This window comes from Falco punctatus, assembly GCF_963210335.1.
Source record: "Falco punctatus genome assembly, contig: scaffold_22, whole genome shotgun sequence".
Lineage (NCBI taxonomy): Eukaryota > Metazoa > Chordata > Aves > Falconiformes > Falconidae > Falco > Falco punctatus.
The window spans coordinates 1629956-1650870 of NW_027660223.1; the positions used below are offsets into that span (position 1 = coordinate 1629956).

A 20915-nucleotide genomic window follows, 5' to 3' on the forward strand; every position below is an offset into this window, starting at 1 on the left:
TGCCTAGTATGCAATGCTTAGCTTCAAAACCAATCTGTTTAAAACGCGCAGCTTCTGAAAGTCTATAAAACCTCGTGCTTCTGTACAATAAATTGACATTTGCTTGCATCAAGCTGCGTCCCGTCTCTTCATTCACCGCAGTTACAGCTTATGCTGTTCTTGAGAAGAGAAGGGAAATGGGATGAAGTGTCATATGCAGATATGTTTTTCACGCTGCGAAACCATCCAGAGTGGCAAAGGGACTGTGGGATAACACCCCCATAGGACCCTATGGTACTCGCATTGGAGCGAGAAAATAAAGGGGGTAGAAGTAAACTAAAAAGATGCTGTTCTTCCTGCAGCATTAAGCAGAGGTGTACAAAGGCAGACAAAGTCCACCAAGCCCCAGAACAAGACTTAAATGACTTGTTTAAACCTCCCCCCCGGGCACGGGACCAGGATGCGGACTCGGAAGGAGCTTCAAATCCTCCTGATAGCCCTGTATCTTCCCACACTCGGCAGAAGTCTGCCCTGACTATTTTACAAGCACCCCTCCGAGAGGCGGTGGGGCCAGATGGTGGAACAATGCTAATTAAAGTGCCTTTCTCCACTGCTGATTTGGGAGAGTGGAGAAAGATTGCAAAGGATTATAGAAGTGACCTGATAAGTGTAGCCAGGCATTTCCAATTTATCGTAAAACAACACAATCCCGATTGGAATGATATACAATTAGTATTGGAATATTTGACTGAAACTGAAAAACAGCTAGTTTTGAAAACAGCAGGAAATTTGGCCGAAGATCATTATAAAATTACAGGAGGGGATGTTAAGGAACATTTCCCCCTCCAAGACCCAAAGTGGGATGCTAATAGATCGGCACATATGCAAAGATTACAGGAATATCAGGAATGGATTTCGAAGGGAATGGAGAGAGCAATTCCCAAAACTATAAACTGGTCAGCTTTATATGCAGTTAAGCAAACTCCTTCTGAGTCCCCGTCTGAGTTCCTGGATCGGCTGAGGGATGTGATGCGCCGTAACACGCCGCTGGACCCTGGGTCTGAGGTAGGGATCCAGCAATTAGTTTCTTTATTCCTGGGTCAATCTGCAGGGGACATAAGGCGAAAACTTCAAAAGCTGCGTTCTACAGAAGGTAGAAATTTGGAAATACTGTTTGTTATAAATTGAGACCACAATTGATCATAATCCAATTAAAATTTTATTAATTATAGCAAGTAGAATATGAGCAAAGACAGCGCTGGACGGCAGGGGAGTCTGCGCTCCGCCAACTGCCGTCCTGAGCAGTTTAAACAGTCCTTTTTTATACTTTTTACTTTCGTGTTTATGAAGTAGTGGAGGTGTTAACCCCTTACTCATATGTCTTTATATGGGGTTGTCTGTCTTGTTTCTGTCTGGCGGTTATCTTCTCTTTTACAAGCAGCATCCTGGATGTAGTGGAGGTGTTAACCCCTTACTCATATATCTTTATATGGGGTCGTCTGTCTTGTTTCTGTCTGGCGGTTATCTTCTCTTTTACAAGCAGCATCCTGGACATCTGGCGGTTATCTTATTTTTCACAAGAGGCATCCTGGATATCTGGCGCCTAGTCTTTACATTATGCTTAACATAAATCTTAATAAACAATATCCTAGTCCATAGTTTCTTACAAACCATATAGGTTAAACGTTTTGAGAACACTCACCTTACAGAATGTTCAGAGGGCGAAATGTCCACTCTAGACCCTTCTTCTCTGGCAGGTGACGTGGTGGTCTGGTGGTAAGAAAACCTTACATTGAAAGCAAGGACCTGTCATTTGGCCATAGTGCCATAAATGTTACCATTAACAGACTTACCGGAGTGGTAAGCTCGGGAAATGGGTTTGGGACTTCATCTGGGCACGCAGTAGCCATTGTTGATCACACGAATGGTCCGTGTATACCTCTGAACATGCGCATGCGCGATTTTAAAGCCCCACAGAATGTGCTGGAAAAATCTGGAAAGACCGCGCATGCGAAATCCCTATAGTCTAGCCATGATAGTGACACATGTTAAAAAAAAAAAAAAAAAAAGGGAATGTGTTAAGAAAAAGTTTTATTTTTAAGTTTTGGTTTTGTATGTTATTATTATATGTATTACCCAACTACGCCTATTGTAATTGTGACGTATTACCTTGTGAGTGTTATGATAAATGTTGGGATTGTGGAAAAAGGTTTACTTGCAGTGCCGAGAATGAAAGTAGCGTCTAATAAACAATAGGATAAAAAGAAAAAGGGGGGATTGTGAGAAACTATGGACTAGGGTATTGTTTATTAAGATTTATGTTAAGCTCAATAGGATAAAAAGAAAAAGGGGGGATTGTGAGAAACTATGGACTAGGGTATTGTTTATTAAGATTTATGTTAAGCTCAATGTAAAGTTTAGGCAACAAAATATATGAAAACGCTTATGCAAACAGCTACCAGACACTGCTTGTGAAAGATAAGATAACCGCCAGATGTCCAGGAACCGACAGAAACAAGACAGACAACCCCACATAAGGATATATGAGTGAAGGGTCAATACCTCCACCACTTCATGAACACGGGTAAAGATGTATAAAAAGGGACTGTTTGAACTGCTCAGGGCGGCAGTTGGTGGAGCGCAGACTCCCCTGCCGTCCAGCGCTGTTTTTGCTCATATTCTACTTGCTATAATTAATAAAATTTTAATTGGATTATGATCCGTTGTGGTCTCAATTTATAACAACGGGGGGGCTGCCGGGGTCTCCTGCGCCCAGCCTGCTGTGCTCCACAGGGGGCTGGGCGCTGGGTGCCCCATGCCGGGGCTGGGGGCTGTAATCCCCCGGTGCCTGGCCTGGGGCTGGCTCCTTGTGCTCCCGCTGGTGCCCGGGGGTCTCGAAAGGAGGGCTGGCGTTGCTCCTTGTTGGCGCCAATTAACAACAATTAAACACCAGGCCAGGGCGTTAAAGCCCCGCTTTGTGCCAGGGCACGTGCTGGGGGTGGCCGGGGGCACCGCAGCCGCTCTCAGCCCCTCGTGCGGGGGGTGCAGCGCTGGGGGCACCCCCAGCTCCGGGGGCCCGGCGGGGACTACACATCCCATCGTCCCGCGGGGGGGAGGGGCCGGGCCGTGCCGTGCCGGGTGAGCCGCGGCCTTCCGGGGGCGGGTGTCCGGCGTGCTACCGGTGCGGGCTGGGGGGCTGCGGGCTCGGGGGGCTGGGGGTGAGGGGGCTGCGGGTTCGGGGGGCTGCGGGCTCGGCCCTGGGGGGCTGCGGGCTCGGGGTCTGGCGGGCGCTGGCGCGGGGCGCCGGGGTCAGGGGGCAGCGGGCGCCATGGCAACGGGATGCGCAGAGGCGGAGCCGGGGAGCGGTTGAGCGGTAAGTGGGGGGCTCCGCGCCTCCGGGCCGCGCACCCCTTGCCTCCAGCAGCGCTTTGCTTGTCCCAGGTCCCCGCGGGTGCCCCGGACCCAAGGGGGGGTGGGTGGGGGGGTTTCCCTCCCTCTGCCCCTGGCTGCTCCGCAGGCTCTGGGCTAAGCGGGACCCCCCGGGCTGTGCTGGGGTCGGGGGCGGCCGGAACCTTCACCCTCCCTGGTTCCCTGGGGGGGGTGTGATGTCCCCCCCGGGCTGCAGGAGCACGAAGCCGGTTTGGGGAGCGGGGGGGGGGGTGTTTTTCACACTCAAATGGAGCCTTGTTGAGAGGGGCTCGGGGGGTGGGCGCGGCGCGGAGCCAGCCTGGCAGGCTGCAGCCCCCCGAGCCGGAGAGGGACATCTCTGTGGGAGAGGTGCCTCCGGCCGTGGTGGCACATCGGGGAACCCTCCTCTCCCTTCAGGCAGGAGGTGGGTGTGGATGTGACCAGTGGTGCCGGGTCCCCCTGCAACGTGGAAGAAGAATCCGTAAACGGACGCTGATGGTGAGCGTGGCCCTGCGGTGCGGGGCTGAGGCGGGGCTGGGAAATCCGGATCTGATGCTCTGGCAGCTCTGCCTGGAGGCAGAAGTGATCCCAAGGGCTGGAGGGTCCTGCCCAGCTGGCAGTCGGGAGGGGCTGTGCTCACCCGTGTCTCTGAAGTTGGAAATACCTTTGTAGTTCTGCATTTCACGTGTCATTTCCCAAACAGCACGGGCAGGAGGAGGGCCTCGCTGCTGTTTATGGGATGCTCTGGAGAAACCTGCCTCTGGCTTTAGTGTGTTTTGAGAAAGTCCAGGACAGACTTGCTTCATTTTCTAATGAGGGAATTTTTCTTTCTCCCCAGGCTACAAAACCCAAGAAAAGTTTAAGAGGTACGTACATATGCTGCAGGCTTTCCTTTTGCTGTCCGTAGGTGCTTCGATCTGCTGGGAATGCCTGGGGCGGGGGGGGGGGGGGGGACGACGACACTCCCAGGTGGCAGTCCTGGCTACTGAAATGTTTCATGATCCTTGTCTGAAAGCTGCAGATGGTTGAGTGCATCATCATGTCGTTCCTGAACCAGAAATTTTCACCTGCCTCTCACATCAAGCGGATTTGTTTATTGAGGTCCCACATTCCTTTCTTGTGGGCTTTCCCAAATTCAGGGGAGAATATAAGCATTTGTTTCAGTTCTTCCCATCACCTTATCTCTGTTTGGAGGGATACTGTTTGGAGGCCTCTTGCAGCCCCTGATACTGAAGCAGTGCTTTTGGGGTTGCCCAGGGACTCGAGATCCTGCGGGGTGAGAGCTCACAGGTTAAGTGCTGCTTGTGGCCAGTGACTAACTGAATACAAAGCAGCTGGTTCATTTGATAAAGATACCCCATTTCTGGCTAAGTGAAGCTAAATTTTTTATCCACAAAATACTGATCAGGTCCTGGCAGTTCTCTCTAGACTGACAAGGAAGGCCTGACGCTGATGATGCTTAAGACCAAAACTTTATTCTAGCAGATTTCCAAAGAGCAAGCCATACTGAAACTGGGAGCTTTCCTATGCCTGCTTGGTGAGCTCACCTGCCTCAACAGCTTAATTTGTCTCATTTCAGGCTCCATCGATGATGTGCTTGGTGACCTCCTGGGCTATGATGGTAAAACGAACCTTCTTCTCAGCTGAAAGGGCAGCGTCCTTCTATTCTTACTCCCCTCCTGGGAGCAGGAGGTGCTGGTGCAACAGCCATTGATCTGCAAGGGGGCTCCAGCTGTGAGGAGGGGATGGAGCAGGGAGCAGGGCTTCTCGGAGTCAGAGGCCATTGAATAGGCTGGACATCAGCTTTTGGGGAGGCAAAGTGAAGTTCATCTCTGATTAAAAGCCTCTGTGGCCCCGGGGTAGACAGCAGATCCCCCTTTGGAGTGCCTAGGTCAGGAATATGCCCGTGTCCATCATCCTCATCTCTCCCTGTCTTGTTTCCAGATGAAACCTCTGTTAAATCTGCCAAAGCTTCCCAGCCGGCTGTGGGCAGCAGTAGGAGAGCCCAGGACACTGGCTTGCAGGCCAGAAAGAAGTGAGTGCCTTTCAGACACAGCCTCTCCTGTGAGAGATCTCACTTGAAGATCTCTTTGTCCTCCCCAAATCCTTCTGATCTGCCCCATCCTTGGCTTTTCCACCTCCCTCCCTGCCCCAACAGTGATTGCCTGGGAAGGCGAGTTATCTTCTGCGATGCCTTTGGGAACTGGGAGCCCAGAGCCCGAAGCTTTCCAGCAAGAGTTGGGTGTCCCCCAGCCTTGTACATCTTCTGTAAATCTGCTTTGTAACAGTTGCTTAAATAGAGCAGTCCCAGCACTGCCGTCCTTTATCCCAGTGCTATTTTAGCCTCATTTTCTGCGTTGTACGATGCGGCTGGTGTGGCAGCCCTGTGTGGTCTCCTCTGCCTCCCGCTGCCTGGCCTGGCTTGGCTGTCCCTGGACACACTGGCCGAGCTCACGTGTGGTGCTGCTAACCCCCGGGCTTGTGTCATAGGTCCATTTTAGAAGATGATTTCTTCGACAGACTCCCTGCGAAGGACATAAATTCTGCGGAGGTGAGTCCAAGGTTCAGGAAAGAGCCTGGGAGTCCCGAGGGCTGGGGCTGAGCCGGGCCAAGGTTGCGGCGGTATCACCCCGGCCAGGTCAGCAGTGGCGTGCCAGCGATGAGCTGTGATGTCTGGCTGAAGAGGTAACCCCTCTCCAGCATCCCAGTGGGGTGGGGAAGACAGGACAGGGCGGGGGTGGTGGTGGAAGAAGGGCTTCCTGGTGCCTTGGGTGAGATGGAGCAAAGTTGGGGGGCACGTGCTGCTGCAGCCCAGCCTTCCTGCGTGCACTTTGGGTAAAGTGTTGTAGGAAGGACCTTCACCCAGAGCAACGGCCTTGGGTTTTCCTGATGCTTCTCCTAGAGGCAGCAGGATCTCAGCAAAGGAATTGGGGCACAGGGGGTTTCCAGAGAGGAGGACACCAGGAGGAGTTGGGCATGTATTCTTCTATCTCATAAAACGGATATCAAGGGATATGGGGTAAGGGGTGAGGAGTTTCCAAAAATCTCTTCCCCTCTGATGTCTCCCCTCCCTGGCATGCAGGGATCCAGTGTCTCCGACACAGACCCACAAGCTGTGCTGCAGACCCTGAAGGCAAGTCCTTAAATCCCCTCCATCTCCATCCATCCCCTCCATCTCCATCCATCCCCTCCATCTCCATCCATCCCCTCCATCTCCGCCCCAGCGCGCTGCCATGGCCTCCAGCACCAGCCTCCGAAGGGAGAAGCAGCTCTCACCCTGCTCCCCATCCTTGTCCTCTTGCTTTCCAGGATATGGACAACATGGAAGCTGATCTCCTGGGAATCCCGAAACCCAGTTCTGGGCCAGGGAAGGCAACTGTGAAAGGTCCTGGGAAATGTGACTTCTTGGGAGGAGGAGTAAAAAACACAGGGAAGCTGGTAGCTCCTGAGGAAGGTAAAAAGGAGATTCTGCTATTCTTTTCACACCCTGATTGTAAACGAGCAGGGATATTTTCCTATCCTTATCTGGGATACGGAGCAAAAAGTGGATTTGTTCCCTAAAATGCTTTTCCTGGTTGCTTTTTGCAGGAGTGTTATTCTGGCCATGTGTTATCCCTTAGGAGATCCCTGGACGTCACTCACACCAGCAGCCGCTGCCACCTCCCACCAAACACCACTCGGCTGTTCCCTGGGGCGGTGCAAAGTGTTTCTGGTGGGGAGCCCCCTGCTCTGGGGGCAAGGAGAGCCAGAGGAGCTGCATTTCAGATCTGCCAGCCCCTAAAGTGCCCTGATCTTCCCCTGGCCCTTTTCTCCTCTGCTTGCAAGGAGACCCCTCCGGAGAGATGTGCACCTGGCAGGGCTGTGGGGGGGTCTGTCCATCACAGCGGGTGCTTTTAGGGGGCTGCCACCCAAAAAGCGACCCTTAGCTAGGGTGGGACCGGGGCATTTCTGCAGTACCTTGTCTCTGAGAGCCGTGGCCTCTCTTTCTAGGAGAGAAAGTGCCTGCGATGGAAAAGAAGGCGCTCTCATCCCCTGCCGCTCCCCGACACAACAAGAAATTTAACTTTGAAGGTGGGATCTCACTTCACGCGGCTGCGGGGGGGCACTGGGGGCTCTGCCCGTGCTCTTTGCCTCCTCGGTTAGCTGGAGGCTTGACTGGTTAATAAGATACGGAGTCCTTCACCCCTATGATGCTAGTGCAAATGTAATCCTTCAGAGGTGACCAAAGGGAAAAAAACCTCTGCATTCGAGGCCCTCCCCAGGACAGGACTGGGGGGTGATTCCTGGGGGCATTTGCATTTTTATATGTGCTTTGGTTTTTAATGATTGTAACACTTGGGAGCCCCTGTGTCAGGGGGGATTCTGTCCAGCTTCTGAACAGGGGAGTGGTTTCCTGGCACAGCTGAAATCTGGTTCTCAAAGCCTGTGCTTTAACAAAGATCAGGATCTGTTAAAATCTGTTAAAAAAAAAAAAAAAAAACAAAAACAAAAACCCTAATGGGCTTTAGGTGATTTAGGTGGCCTTTCTCCCCTTTTTCTTTGCCTAAGCTGTGTTCAGGCATTAAAGCACCCAAATTTTTGAGTTATTTTCTTCCGGGAGGATGAAAACGTGGAAAAACTGAACGGAAATCTAAGTCTTTGAGTGTTTGAAGTTCAGGGAGACTCAAGGGTATCCCAGGTCCCTGCAGGACCCGCGCTCATGGCTTTGGGCAGATACACTCTGCTGTCCCCACGTGCATGTTGTGGGGAACAGTGGCTGGCGTAGTGCAGAGCTCTTCTTCTAAATAATGTTGCGTTTGTTTGTTTGTTTTGTTATTCTCTTTTCCTGTACCTGCTGGGTAATTCCCAGATTTAGATGATCCTTTGGCAGGACTTTTGTCTGATGAGGAGCAGGATGCTCCCAAGAAACCAGCTCCAACAGGCGCTAAAAGCAGCTCTGAGGAAAAACCAGAACAGAGCAAAGAGAAAGGTAAGTGGGGTTGCTCAGTGCATCCTCTTTGTATTACATAAATCAGCAGCATGGATTAGTCTGTGTGAGATCCAAAATGATTACATTGAAAGCCACCTAGTCCTACCTCTTATTAGCCAGTAACGTAATTTATAGAGCAGCTTGGTAACAGGGTTAATTGTGCCACAGCTCACCAAGTGCTTGATACTTGCAGTGCGCCGCAGATTATGGAGCTGAGCTTTCCTTTCCAGGAATGGAGGCTCTGATCTTACCTTTGACCTCATCCAGCCCGTTCTGCACGCATTGCCAAATGAGAACAAATTTTCTGGGTCAGGATTTGCGTGTCTGAGAGCAGCACCAGTCCGTGCCACACCACAACTGGGGCACCTCTGGGTGGGATCCAGCTGTGGCTGTGTTACAGGCACTTGTCCCTCTTGTTCCTGCAGCAGGGATGCTAATGGGTCTGAGGGTCCCCTAAAATCACCTTTCACCCTGATAAATCTACTCTGGATGCAAGTAGCAGCTGGTGGGTTAGGGCAAGGTCTAAGGTGTGTTGGTAGAGAGGGACTTTAGGCAAAAGGGGACAGGAATTATCTGACTGGAAACTTTCAAAGCTAAAGAAGCTCCTGGCGTTATCCAGAGCTGGAAACCCCAGTGTCAGTGGCACCCAGCAGTGTCCCAGCAGTGGATGCATGGCTGCAGACCAGGCAGTAGTGCATTGCCGCTGTGTTACTTGCTGTGAGATCTGTTCGCTGATCTTAAAAATTACTTTTTAAATGGTCCTGAGAGATAAGAGCAGGCAGGGATGCTTTGATCTCCTGTTTAAAAAAAAAAAAAAGCCCTGATAAAACCTTTACCATGTGTGATCCCATCCACAGAGCCACCTCCACCCCAGACGCCCCTGCACACCGTGGCCCCGGTCCAGAGGAGGGCTGAGCTCACTTTTGAAGATACTGATGACGACCTGATGCATGCGCTGGGACTTGGCAGTGGCTCAAAAGGAGCTGAGAAGCAGGGAAAGAAGGCAGAAAAGTAAGGGCAATGAAGAGGCAGTGAGAGTAAAGCAGGGGATGGCTTGTGCGTTGGGATGGTGCCAGCATGCTGGGGGGGGGGGGGATGCTGGAGCTTCTGCCTGTGGGTCCCAGAAAGGGGCAAGAGCAGCCTCGTTTCACAGAGAAGAGCCAGAGCACCCTGGCAAGGCTGTGTGACAAGAAACAGCCCTGCCTCCCAGGGAAACCTATCTGCCACTGTGTCACCAACAGAGAGGTGCTCCGGCCAGCCCGCTCCAAGCTGGATGAGTTGCTGGGACGAAATTCCGTGGCCAAAATCCTGGAACAGCCAGGCACAGGAGAGCGCAGAGAGTTCAAACTGGATAAGAAGTACCAAAAGCAGCCAGGTGAGCGTGGCCAGGGATGCTGGGAAGGTCTGCAGAGGTGATGGCGTTGGCTTGGGAGGGCGAGATTGATTTCTAATGTCCTTGAAGGGGAAATACCCTTTCTGTAGTGGTCAGCAGGGTGGCTAATGGGCTCCCAGTCAGCTCTGGGGCAAAGGTGACTGATGCAAAAGTGTTGTACCCTGCCTTCGAGGCAGCCTGGGGGCATTTGCACAGCAGCTGTAACTCAGTTGCCTTTGGACATGGACTGATTCTCAGCAAAGCAACTTTTCCCAGCCACGTGGAGGAGACACGTTGCTTGCAGGTTTCCAGGGAAGATGTTTCCAGCTGTGTCTTCCCAGAGGCAGCAATCGCAGTGGGAATTGCAGGGGAGGAGGAGGAGGGCTGGTGTCTTTGCAAACAGCCGCTCCTCTAGGCGCTGACTCAAAGCTGCTTGTCTGAACAGAGAAGGAAGACGGCTGGGACAAGGAGGATTTTGTCTTTGGAGCGTACCAGCCGACGGTGGCCTCCATGCCCAAGGGCCAGCCGGCGAGGAGGCAGCCTGTGAGGTATTGTGCTCTGCGTGTGGAGCTCCAGCCAGCAGCCACGCTGCCCCCGCGGCAGAGCGGGCAGGGTCCCCGGGCAGGGTCCCCAGGCAGGGTCCCCGGGCAGGGTCCCCGGGCAGGGTCCCCGGGGTCCTCTCACAGGCACGTATGTGACTGCTTCTCCTTGCAGCAGGTTTCCAGCCGAGAACAGCAGCGAACCAAAACCAGAACCCCGCTCCAAATGTCCTCCTTCAGCCAGGCACAGCCCTGTGCGGAGCAGCCGGACTCGAGGTGACTGGCTGGGCTTGAAAGATGAGGATTTTATGGATGCGAAGCCAACATCTGCAGCAAAAGCCAATCCTGCAGTGAGCTACCCCAGCCCTGGCACAGCCCAGCAGCCCGGCCCCACCAGCCAGCTCCCGGCTGCAGAGGCAGCGCTGGCTAAACCTGACCCGCTGGAGGAAGACAACTGGCTGAGCGCTGCCTTGTCTCGCAAGAAAGCCCAAGCACAGGCGAAGGCTCAGGAGCAAAGTGCCAAGCCCTTGGAGTCCCCAGAAGGAGGGCTGGATCCCCACGCTCCTGTCAGGTAAAAGCACAGCTGGTGGCCACAGGGCTCCCATCATGCAGCTGCTCCAACAGGACGTCTCAGAAATCCTCTGCTCGGATTTAAGAAATCCATTTTAAGTGCTCTCTTGCCTCGGGTTGGGTTAATAACGCAGAGGTTTCTCCCACTGGTGCAGCCTGCAGGGCCATCGCACCTCTGGGCTCTCCTTCTAGTCATGGCTGAGATTGCACGTGCTGCCCCAGGTCCTGTGGGATTGTCCTGGATCAGCATACCCCCACGAGCTCCACGCATGCTCCTCATTCCTGCCTTCTTTCCCCTTCGTTCCTCCTAGTTCCAGGAAAACCACCTCCTCCAGCTGAGTTGGCACAGACAGGTTCAGGCTTGTGCCATTGGGATGGGACTCAGAAGTGAATTGCAGAGAAGCAGCCGCGTGTGTCGTGGGCAGGGGCATGTTGCCCAGGGGAAGGGGGTGGATGCAGCAAGGAGGAACTGGTGTTCCTCCAGAGATGGAGGTTCTGAGGTGTCTTTGCTCCCTCTGAAGCCAACAGGTTGAATCCTGCCGCAGCTGAGTGGGATAGGTTTTCACCTGCAAGGCAGGAACTGGTGTTGAGGGAAAGGATCTTGTCTTTCCTTGCCTCCTGGGCTCTCCCCCATGGGATGTTTTTTGCTTGCAGCCAGCCAGCCAGCCCCACAGGAGCACCGCAGCAGGCAGCTGTCCCGCAGGACGAGGCAGCGAGTGCAGATGGCTCCAGGTGAGGCCTCCTTCACCTTTCAGACACCTCCACAAGGGAGAATTCCTGTGGGAAGCGGCTGCATGTGTAGGTGGGGGAGCGGGGAGGGCTGGTAGCCAGCCGTGACCACTTTGGTCTGGGACCTGTGTAACCGGGAAGGAAGGCAGCGCTGAAGGATCGTCGGGCCCTTGCCTGTTCGATCGCAGTGCGACAGCCAAGCTTTAAACTTGCAAAAATGCCAAGCGGGATAATGTCTGCGTGCCTCTCCCTGCGCTGTGACACTGCTGTGCGTCACTTGTGTCTCTGTGCCCACGCAGGCAGCCGGTCCCCTGGCTCAGCACCACGAAACAAGCCTCGGTTCAACCATCGGATCCTGCGAAGGGGCATCCCTCCAGAAATGCCGGTGCCTTGGGTGCGTTTCCTGTGGTTGTACGGTTCGGGCAGCAGAGATTTGTACAGTTTGGTATGCGGAGAAGGGTCTCCCTGCCCTGAAAAAAAACCAAAACCAACCCCCCCAAAAAAGGCAGGAACCACAGCACTTCCCTTGGCCACATGAATGCTGCCCAGGCTTTGACCAGCCATTGTCGGAGCAGGTTGCTGAGCTGCAGGATCCCACCATCCCCATGTCAGCTGGTGTGCTGGGGCACACTGAGCTCCGCAGTGCTGCCTTTGGGGTTTCGGAAGGCTGTGAGGGACTCGCTTTGCCGGAGCAATGGGTGTGCATAAGTTCACGCTGCCCCATCTGTCTTCCCTTTGCTGCCCCCACACTTGTCCCACCAGTGCTATGTGCTGGAAAGACCCCCTTCTGCTCTGGGCTGTGGCTGTGCGCCGGTTCAGAGGCCGCTGAAAGTGGCTTAGGGGACCCAGTCTCCTCCCTAGGTGATGGAGATGGAGGAGGAGCTGTGCTTTGTCCCTTGATTTACTCTGCAGAGCAGAGTCCCACCGTTGTGTGTGGAGTGGGGATGCAGACACGGACAAGCCTGTCTGACCCTCTGCCCTCATTGCCAGCTCCCAGAGCGGAGCGCGACCCTCATCGCTGTGCCCAGGAGACCCAGGCCCTCATCCTGCTGGGAGGGGATGGTTCCCATTGCTATATTCAAATCATGGACTTGTCCAATTTTCAGCCTCTACAGGCTCATTCCCAGGAAAGCAGGAGGCACCAGGCCCTGCCCCGCTCACTCAGGTAGGTGTGCTGGGTCCGTGCCCCGAGCGGTGCAGGATCAGGGCAGCGATCGCAAGCCCTCCGCTGCCGACTCGCCGCCATCCCGCTCTGTCCGTGCTCCCTCGGCCTGAGGAAGGATGTGCCCCACTTTGCATCTCTGGGAAGCCGTGTCCATGGAGGCAAAGAGTTTGGAGCTCCCCGAGGTGCCACAAGTTGCGTTTATCAGGCCAAAGCATGGGTGCTATGGATGCTTTGTAAATCATGTGTGTTTATAGCCCTGCATGGCCTGAGCAGCATTTACACAGTTCCCCAGGCATATATACATATTATATTAACTAGACAACAGAGGCTCCAGGTGATAAAGGACTTTTTCTTCAGTTGATTTTCCCCAGTATAGTGTTGAAGATGCTCTGAGATTATTTCTAGACAACTGAAGGAGAATTGAAGCCTTTCACAGAGAAGGCAGCTCTTGCTTGGTCTTTGAAGCCTCTCCTTCTCATCCAGCTGGGCTCCTCGCCCTGCCCTGGTGGTGGGACACATGTTGTCTCCCAGAGGGCTTGTGGTCTCAGCCTTGATTCTGCCCCCAGAGAAGGAAGAGCGCAGCATGCTTGTGTCTGGGGTGGGGGCTGCCGAGTGTCACCTGGGGAGAAGGGACCCACGCCAGCATGGGGATTGGGCTGGGGAGGGGGTGGGGGTGGTACTGCAGTAGGCTGGAGATGGATCGCCGTTTCCAGGCTAGGAGGAGATGTGCTCCCCAGGGCTTTACCTCCCTGAGAGCATCCCTGTGTCTCCGCAGGTTCCTGCACCCAGGGCACATGTCCAGGCTGCCCCGCAGCTGCAGGTAAGGCAGGTGCCTTCTTTTGGAGGCTGATGGCCGCACCACAAAGCCACTGATCCTGAAGGGCCTCGATCTTCTCTCTCCATCCTTGTAGGCAGAGTTCTCAGCCCCGGGCTTGCAGCATGAGACGAGGCAGGGGGCTCCCGCAGCCCAGCTCCATGAGGATGCATCAGCCTGCCAGGCAGCGCTGCTGAGCGCCCAGGCCCGTGTGGCAGAGCTGGAGAGCCAGGTGAGCCCCATTGCCTGCTGAATGGGGGACCACGGGTGACCCAGAGGGAGGAGAAGGAGCCATATCCTGTCCCAATAGCATCAGGGTGACAGGGGAGAGAGGTGAAACCTCCCTGTCCAGAGACGCCTATGGCCACCAAGTGCTGCTGTGGGAGTTCTGTCCCCAGGGCAGCACAAGGACTTTCTCTCCGGGTGCCTGGCAGGTCCGAATGCTGGAGCTGGAGCAGACACAGCACAAACTGTTGCTGGAAAATCTCCAGCAGCGGCACCAGGAGGAACTGAATCTCCTTGAGAGCACCCACAGGTACCAGCCTCTCACCTGTGCTTCCCTCCTCGCCTACAGCTCTGTCTCTCCTGGGGTGGGAGTGCTGGGATGCTTCCCAAATCCGCCCCTGGGGCAGGTGGGCGCAGAGCCATGTCGATGTGGACGTGGTGGGGGCAGAGAGCAGCCCCACAGGTGAGCCAACATGGGAGTCCACTCTCACCACCACTGTCCCCTGGGTGACAAGGAGGAGGGGCTGGTCCCATTGCCAGCGCACCCCCAACCAGGCAGCACAGTGGGCAGTAGCAGGAGGGTTCAAGGCTCAGGTCTGCGTGTTTCGCCATGCACACAGCAACACTGATCTGCTCGCAAACCCCTGTGTGCGCTCTGCGGGGGGGGGGGGGGGAGTGCTGGGTATTGCTGTGGAAGCAACACTTCTTCCTGGCTGTGACCTCTCGGGGCAGGAACCAGGTGAAGGTGGTGGAGGACACCTACGGGCAGCGGGAGGAGAGGCTGCGGCTGGAGAAGGAGCAGCTGATGGCTCAGCTCCTGCTGCAGAGCCAGGATGCGGAGCGGGCACGGGCAGAGCTGCTGGCGCAGCACCAGCAGCGCCTGGCCACGCTGGAGCAGCAGAACAAGCTGGAGATGGAGCGTCTGCAAGAGCTGCAGAGGTGAGAGTGGCACGAGTGGCACACACGTGTGGCTGGTACCCACAGTCTCAGCGAAGGAACCAGGGAGTGGTTTGGGGACATGGTGAAAGGAGAAACCAGACTCCAGAAGCACTGGGTTGTGGGCAGCTTGGTGCCTTTTGGAACGGGGATTTGCTTTGTAGGTGGACACAGGGAGATCTGACTGGAGACGTGGTTTCAGAGTGAATGCATTGTATTTTGAAAGATGCTGAACCCAATGTTTTATCTTCCCCCAAATCTCTTTTATTCAGGTCAGTGAGTTCAGTGAGTCACTGATGTCCACATAGTTTGGGTCAATGACAAATCAGTTTTTGGTAGAGGAGCTCATAACCCCAAAATTGGGCCCATCCCAAATGTGGATGCCTGTCGGTGGAATGCCCCAGGACAGACCCCCATGCCAGCTCAGCTCCTGGCACCTGATTCTCAGCCCCACAACCAAGCCTCTCCCACAATGCCTATCATGGGGAGCACTGGTTTGTGCCAGCCTGTGGCAGGCTCCTTCCCCGTGTCCCGCAGGGTGTCTGTCCAGGAGATGCGCAAAGACCACGAAGAGCAGCTCCAGCGGCTGAAGCGGCTGAAAGACCAGGAGATCGATGCAGTGACCAGCGCCACATCGTACACCAGGTACTGACAGTTGTGTTCCCACATTGGTCCCTGGCCACAGCATTCCCTGTCCTACACGAACCAGGCTTGGACCATGGCAACAGGGGCCATCCCCTCTCCCACCCACTGCCTGCGGGGATGCTGAGCTGTGTAATACCCGTCAGTGCCCCCCGGAAGCAGGAGCTGCATCTTCCTACTGCTCTGCTGTGACCCAGAGAGGTTCAGGGCAGGGCTGCCCGGCCTTTGGGCCACCAAATATCCCCCTCTCCATTGCGGTGAGATGAAGTGTGTCCCACAGGGGTGACCCTCCCCTCACTTCTCTCTGCAGGTCTCTGAATGGCATCATCGAGCGGATGGAGAAGTTCTCCAGCAACTTGCATGACCTCTCGCGAAAGGTGGAGGCCACACACCACACCACCTCCCAGGAGCTGGCCATGGGGGTACGGCAGCGGGACGAGCAGCTCAAGGGTATGTCTGCTGTTCCTCTGTGCCGGAACGGCTGCGGGGTCTCCACCGGAGCTGGGGGTACCCAGAAAACAAGGAGAAGTTGCTCTGAGTCAGCCAGAGGCTGGGAGCTGAGGCTGGCAAAGCCTTGCCTGCCTTGGTCACTGGACATCTCGGGGTCTTCCCTTTACAAAGCAGTGTCCTGGGGATGTGCCAGGGGTGATGAGCACAAACACACACAGTTTTTCTGTGAACATGGTGTGGATAGAAGGGAAGAACTTCCCGCCTCATGCTGCTCGTGCCTCTCCCCAAGTGCTCCAGGACAGGCTATCGCAGCAGCAGAGGGACATGGAGGAGGAGCGGAGCCGACTCCAGGAGGTGATCGCTAAAATGGAGGCCAGGCTGAGTGAGCAGACTCGGCTGCTGGAGCAGGTGAGCCCACACTGTGTCCTCTGCCCGGGTCGGCCCTCCTGTCTGGGTATGGGGTATGTGTCTCACCAACTGGAGGTTCCTGGCCTGGAGGTTGTGAATAGCATCTGTCACCTCTGTGTCTGAACGCAGGAGCGATGGAGGGCAACGGCAGAGCAATCCAAAGTGGAATTACTGCAGCACTCACTGGAGGAGCAGCGGCGAGTCATGACCCAGCAGCTGTCCATGGAGCGAGCAGAGCTGGAGAGGGCGAAGGTGAGGTGGGGCAGACATCTCCAGGGCTGCACTGCATTGTGTGGTGGAGGCAAGAGCTGGGTGCTGGGCTGCAGCATCCTTCTGCAGCTCTCTGCCTCCTCAGCCTCACACAGGGGGAATCGCAGTCAGGCCAGCCCTCTGGCTCACGGATGCAGGAGGCCGCGGTGTGTGCGCATGGCACGTGCTGGTTCTTGAGGAACACGGGACCAGAGCTCACGGTGACAGGGTTCACACCAGGCACCGTGGGCTTGAACCAGCCCCTAGATGTTGCACGGCAGAGATGGGTTAAAGGAGAAAAATCCTGTGGCGAATGGGACTTAGTGCTTCTTCTCTCCCTCTCTGGCAACGCTCCCCAGAGTGCTCTGCTGGAAGAGCAGAAGTCCGTGATGCAGAAGTGCTCGCAGGAGCAACGGAAGCTGGCAGCCGAGTGGGCTGAACTTCACACCCAGCAGCAGCTGAGGAAGGAGCAGATGGAGCGCAACATGGACCGAGCCCTGAAGATGGACTCACAGAGAGAGGGCACCATCATGAGCCTGGCCAAGGTACCACAGTAGAGCCCCTCTCCATGGCCTCCAGCACCACCTGGCAGCTCACGGATGGGTCCTGCCCACCGGGGAGATGTTCAGCCCTGCCTTCAGGTGTTTAAAACAAGTTTTAAGAGACATCACTGCGGTGGTGAGAATCGGGCTGTTCCAGGAGCAGCCTCCACCAGCCTGTTTTAGATGTTGACTGAAGCATCAGTCACCTCTGTCTCTCCCCTTTGCCTGTGAGGAGTTTGGGCAGCCAGACCAGGCACAGCCGCCTCCATTGTAAGTCTGGTGAGAGGAAACCCCCATGGTGGGTTAAACAGAACCTCCCCATGCCATGGGGACATGTTTGGAGCCAGTTCTCCCCCCTGGAGCTGTCCAGAGGAGATATGTGGCACAGACTGTGGCAGGGCTGCATTTCTGAGGGCTACCAGGGTGGAAAATAACCATTCAGGCTGGGTGTTTCCACTGCTGACAAACTGCCAAGCCTTGAGCATGTTTTAGAGTGTGTAGCATGGGTGAGGGGCTCCGTCCTTTCTGGGGAAGGAGTGTGTGTGTGTGTGTGTGTGCCTGTACAGTCCCAGCTCTGCCAACCCTGGTGCCCAAGGGTGGGTGGATGAGAGCATTGGTTGGGTACCTGGTGGTGTTGCTCTGCACCCCAAACTGGCAAACACAAGAAGGAAAACAGGGGCAGATCTCTCCCATCACTTGGGGGGACATGAGATAGTGTCCAGGATAGGGCAGGTAGTGCATTGATTTTCCCCATGCCCATCCTAGGAGCAGGCAGAGCTGAAGATCTGGAGCCATGAGCTGAAAACCAGGGAGGAGCAGCTGGTGAGGGACAGGGAGCTGCTGGACAAGTCCTGGCAGGAGCTGAGGCTGGAGAAGGAGAAGGTGGACAGGGCCACACTGCGCATCCAGCAGCAGGAGGAGCAGATTAAAAGCACGACCAAGGTAAGTGAAGCATCTGCGCTGCAATTCACAGCTGGGGTTTCACATCCCTCCTTGAGTGCTGAATCCCAGCGCTGTCCTGGGAGGGGAACAGGGGGTGCACAAAGGAGCCCTGCCCCAGGGCAGCGAGGGTCCCTGTCCCCAGCCTCCTCAGCTGCTCTGCCTTGCAGCTCTCATCCCAGAAGTACAAGGAAGGGGAGCAAGCCCTGCAAGAGGCGTGCAGGATAGAGTCCGAGCACCAGAGGAGGCTGCAGGTCATGGAGCAGCAGCTGGAGCAGCTGAAGCAGCAGGAACAGCGTCTTCACGAGGCAAAGACTCCCTTGCCTTTCCTTCTTGGCCTGGGGCCGCTGTGCCAAGGGCCTGAACCTTTGCCAACAGTTTCTCTCTCTTTCTCCCGGGGATGGGGCAGGAGCGGCTGAGCATGGCTCGCCAGAGGAGACAGCTCGAACAGATACGTGAGGAACTGCCCACCAACTCTGCGATGCTGCTGAACACAAACCAGGGCCTCAGTGCCCCTAGGAGAGGCCTCTCCAGCACACCGTGTAAGGCTTCCTGCACGCTGCTGGGGGAGGGGGGGGACGGGACATGCTGGGGGCCAGTTGCACTTGTATTCCACTTCTCAGGAGGCTTGGGATGTTCCTGGGGGCTCATCACACACTCAGATGTGAGTTGGCCTCCTCACATCCTCTGAAGGAGCTCAGCAGAGACCTCTGAGCCAGGGCAGTGCCAGGAGGGGGCAGAGGGGGCAGGAAGGGAGAGGCAGGTGGATTAAAGGCCGTTTGCAGTGGGAGGTTGGGGAGGACCCTGCTGCAGGGACATGCAGGCAGCAAAAAAAGGGACACTTGTCCGTCTGCTGTTCCTCTAACGGCAGCGGTACCACACGGTTGGGCTCTTGTTCCAGGTTTTCCACTTCCCACCAGCGCGCTCCCTTGGCATAGCCCAGGGGGTAGCAGGGACACTGGGGCTGGCCCCACCGAGCTCTACGCCACATTGTTGCTGCTGAAGCACAGGGCCCAGCAGGTGAGGTGGTGGGAAACCAGGGCTGGAAAGGGCTTCAGACCAGCTGGGTGGGAGCAGGGCTGGGTGAAGCCTGGGTTGAGCCTGACGGCCACAGGGTGGGTGTGAGATCGTTGCTGGGCTGGGTGGGCTCGCAGAAGCCGTGGGCACCTAGAAGAGTGATACCAGCAGCAAGGGTTGGTGCGTCCTCACGGCTTGTTTCAGGCTGGTTGATAACATCCTTGGCTTGATGGCGTTGCCCCATCCCTGGGTGGCAGAAGCCAGCTCTGCTGGGCTCTGGCTTCATGATGTCCCCATCCTCAGCCCCCTCCTTCCCTGCTGGGTCCTTCCCGAGGCAGGGATGCTCTTTGAGCCTTCCTCTGTGGGCCTCACTCGGTGTGAGGTTATGGGCTCTGTGGGGAGCCCATACACCCCGGGGGCTACCACAGATGGGTACCTGCCCGCTGCTCGCCGCACGGAGGAGGGTTTGGGATACTCCCATCACTCGTGAGCAGCACCCTGGCCTGTGACCCCATTTCTGTGGCACTCTGATATCCGTGCCATCTATCCCTCTCTTAGGACCATGATTTCTTAGAGAAGGAGCAGTTCTTCCTGGACACCCTGAAGAAAGCAACCTACAACACTTCATCTCTGTCAGGCTGAGGAGGTGGCATCCCCATGCACCCCAAGGGATGGCTGTGCCTGTCCCCGCAGGAGGCTGCTGTGGAGGAAAACAAACAATAAATAATCCCAGTTCTCTGCTGAGGAAGTGTCCTCTTTAAAAGCAACCTCGGAGTGTTCAGAGCGTGAAATCCATCCCTGGGCTGGGAAGTCTGGCCTCCATCCCTCAGGGCCAGTGTCCCTGGCCACCTGGCAGGCACTGCTGGGAGGCAGTGGCCACCGTGGGTGTGAGAAACTATGGACTAGGGTATTGTTTATTAAGATTTATGTTAAGCTCAATGTAAAGTTTAGGCAACAAAATATATGAAAACGCTTATGCAAACAGCTACCAGACACTGCTTGTGAAAGATAAGATAACTGCCAGATGTCCAGGATGCCTCTTGTGAAAGATAAGATAACCGCCAGATGTTCAGGAACCGACAGAAACAAGACAGACAACCCCACATAAGGATATATGAGTGAAGGGTCAATACCTCCACTACTTCATGAACACGGGTAAAGATGTATAAAAAGGGACTGTTTGAACTGCTCAGGGCGGCAGTTGGTGGAGCGCAGACTCCCCTGCCGTCCAGCGCTGTCTTTGCTCATATTCTACTTGCTATAATTAATAAAATTTTAATTGGATTATGATCCGTTGTGGTCTCAATTTATAACAATTTCTGGTGCCGTGACTCGGATAAGGAACAGTGGGCTTTGGTCCTCCGGGGAGGCGCCCCGTGACATTTCGCGGCCCCGCGACCAACAGCTTACTCCAACCTTACCGACGAACCTAAATTCTAGAATAATGAGCAAAGGAGAAACCGGTAAAATCCCATAAAAATTCTGTGCACGAGAGTCCGGACGAAGACGCAGGACGCGTAAGTATATTGCGAATTTGTTCGCAAGGTTTGCCGTTCGGGCGGGATTGGGTTTCCTGGAATATAACGAGTGAGAGGTTCGATATACTGAACCAAGCGAGTGCGGACTCTTAAGTACTGCGTCTCCCATCTCCCGCGAGGGACTGGGCCAGGAACAAGGGGAGCGAGTGAGTGTATGTTTGTGGATATTCCAGAAGATGGGGGCGAAGGGCAGCAAGCCTTCGACTCCCATGGGAAGGGTACCCACTGTACCTAAGAATACCCCTCTGGCATATATCTTGGACAATTGGAGATATTTCCCTGGAACCCTAGGGAAAGATAAGCAGAAAGTGATAGAATATTGTACTAAGATATGGGGAGGGAAGAAGATTTCTAAAAATGTCTTTTGGCCAGTCTATGGGTCAGAAGAAGATTGGGTAAGACAGCAATTAAACCTCTGGATTAA

General features: G+C 55.1%; 1 protein-coding gene across 1 annotated transcript; it reads left to right on the plus strand.

Annotated features, from left to right (window-relative positions):
* The first annotated feature begins 3804 nt into the window (after positions 1–3804).
* Positions 3805–19756, plus strand: LOC308057542 (fas-binding factor 1 homolog). Its single transcript, XM_080411632.1, has 30 exons — positions 3805–3885; positions 4226–4253; positions 4967–5008; positions 5332–5422; positions 5878–5938; positions 6470–6520; positions 6697–6841; positions 7378–7458; positions 8237–8356; positions 9214–9367; positions 9598–9731; positions 10174–10276; positions 10443–10838; positions 11492–11569; positions 11866–11960; positions 12673–12731; positions 13507–13551; positions 13643–13777; positions 13980–14080; positions 14503–14709; positions 15244–15351; positions 15659–15798; positions 16088–16206; positions 16336–16458; positions 16815–17000; positions 17763–17939; positions 18107–18244; positions 18346–18478; positions 18838–18956; positions 19512–19756. The coding sequence occupies exons 1-30, from the start codon at positions 3883–3885 to the stop codon at positions 19593–19595; spliced, it is 3456 nt and encodes a 1151-aa protein (XP_080267758.1). The 5' UTR covers positions 3805–3882; the 3' UTR covers positions 19596–19756.
* The last annotated feature ends 1159 nt before the right edge of the window (positions 19757–20915 follow it).

What these genes read in the sequence shown, in the direction of transcription:
- LOC308057542 (XM_080411632.1), top strand. An exon ending in AGGACATAAATTCTGCGGAG is followed by an intron (nt 5,939 to 6,469) that starts GTGAGTCCAAGG and finishes CCTGGCATGCAG; the next exon opens with GGATCCAGTGTCTCCGACAC. An exon ending in TGAAGCACAGGGCCCAGCAG is followed by an intron (nt 18,957 to 19,511) that starts GTGAGGTGGTGG and finishes TCCCTCTCTTAG; the next exon opens with GACCATGATTTCTTAGAGAA.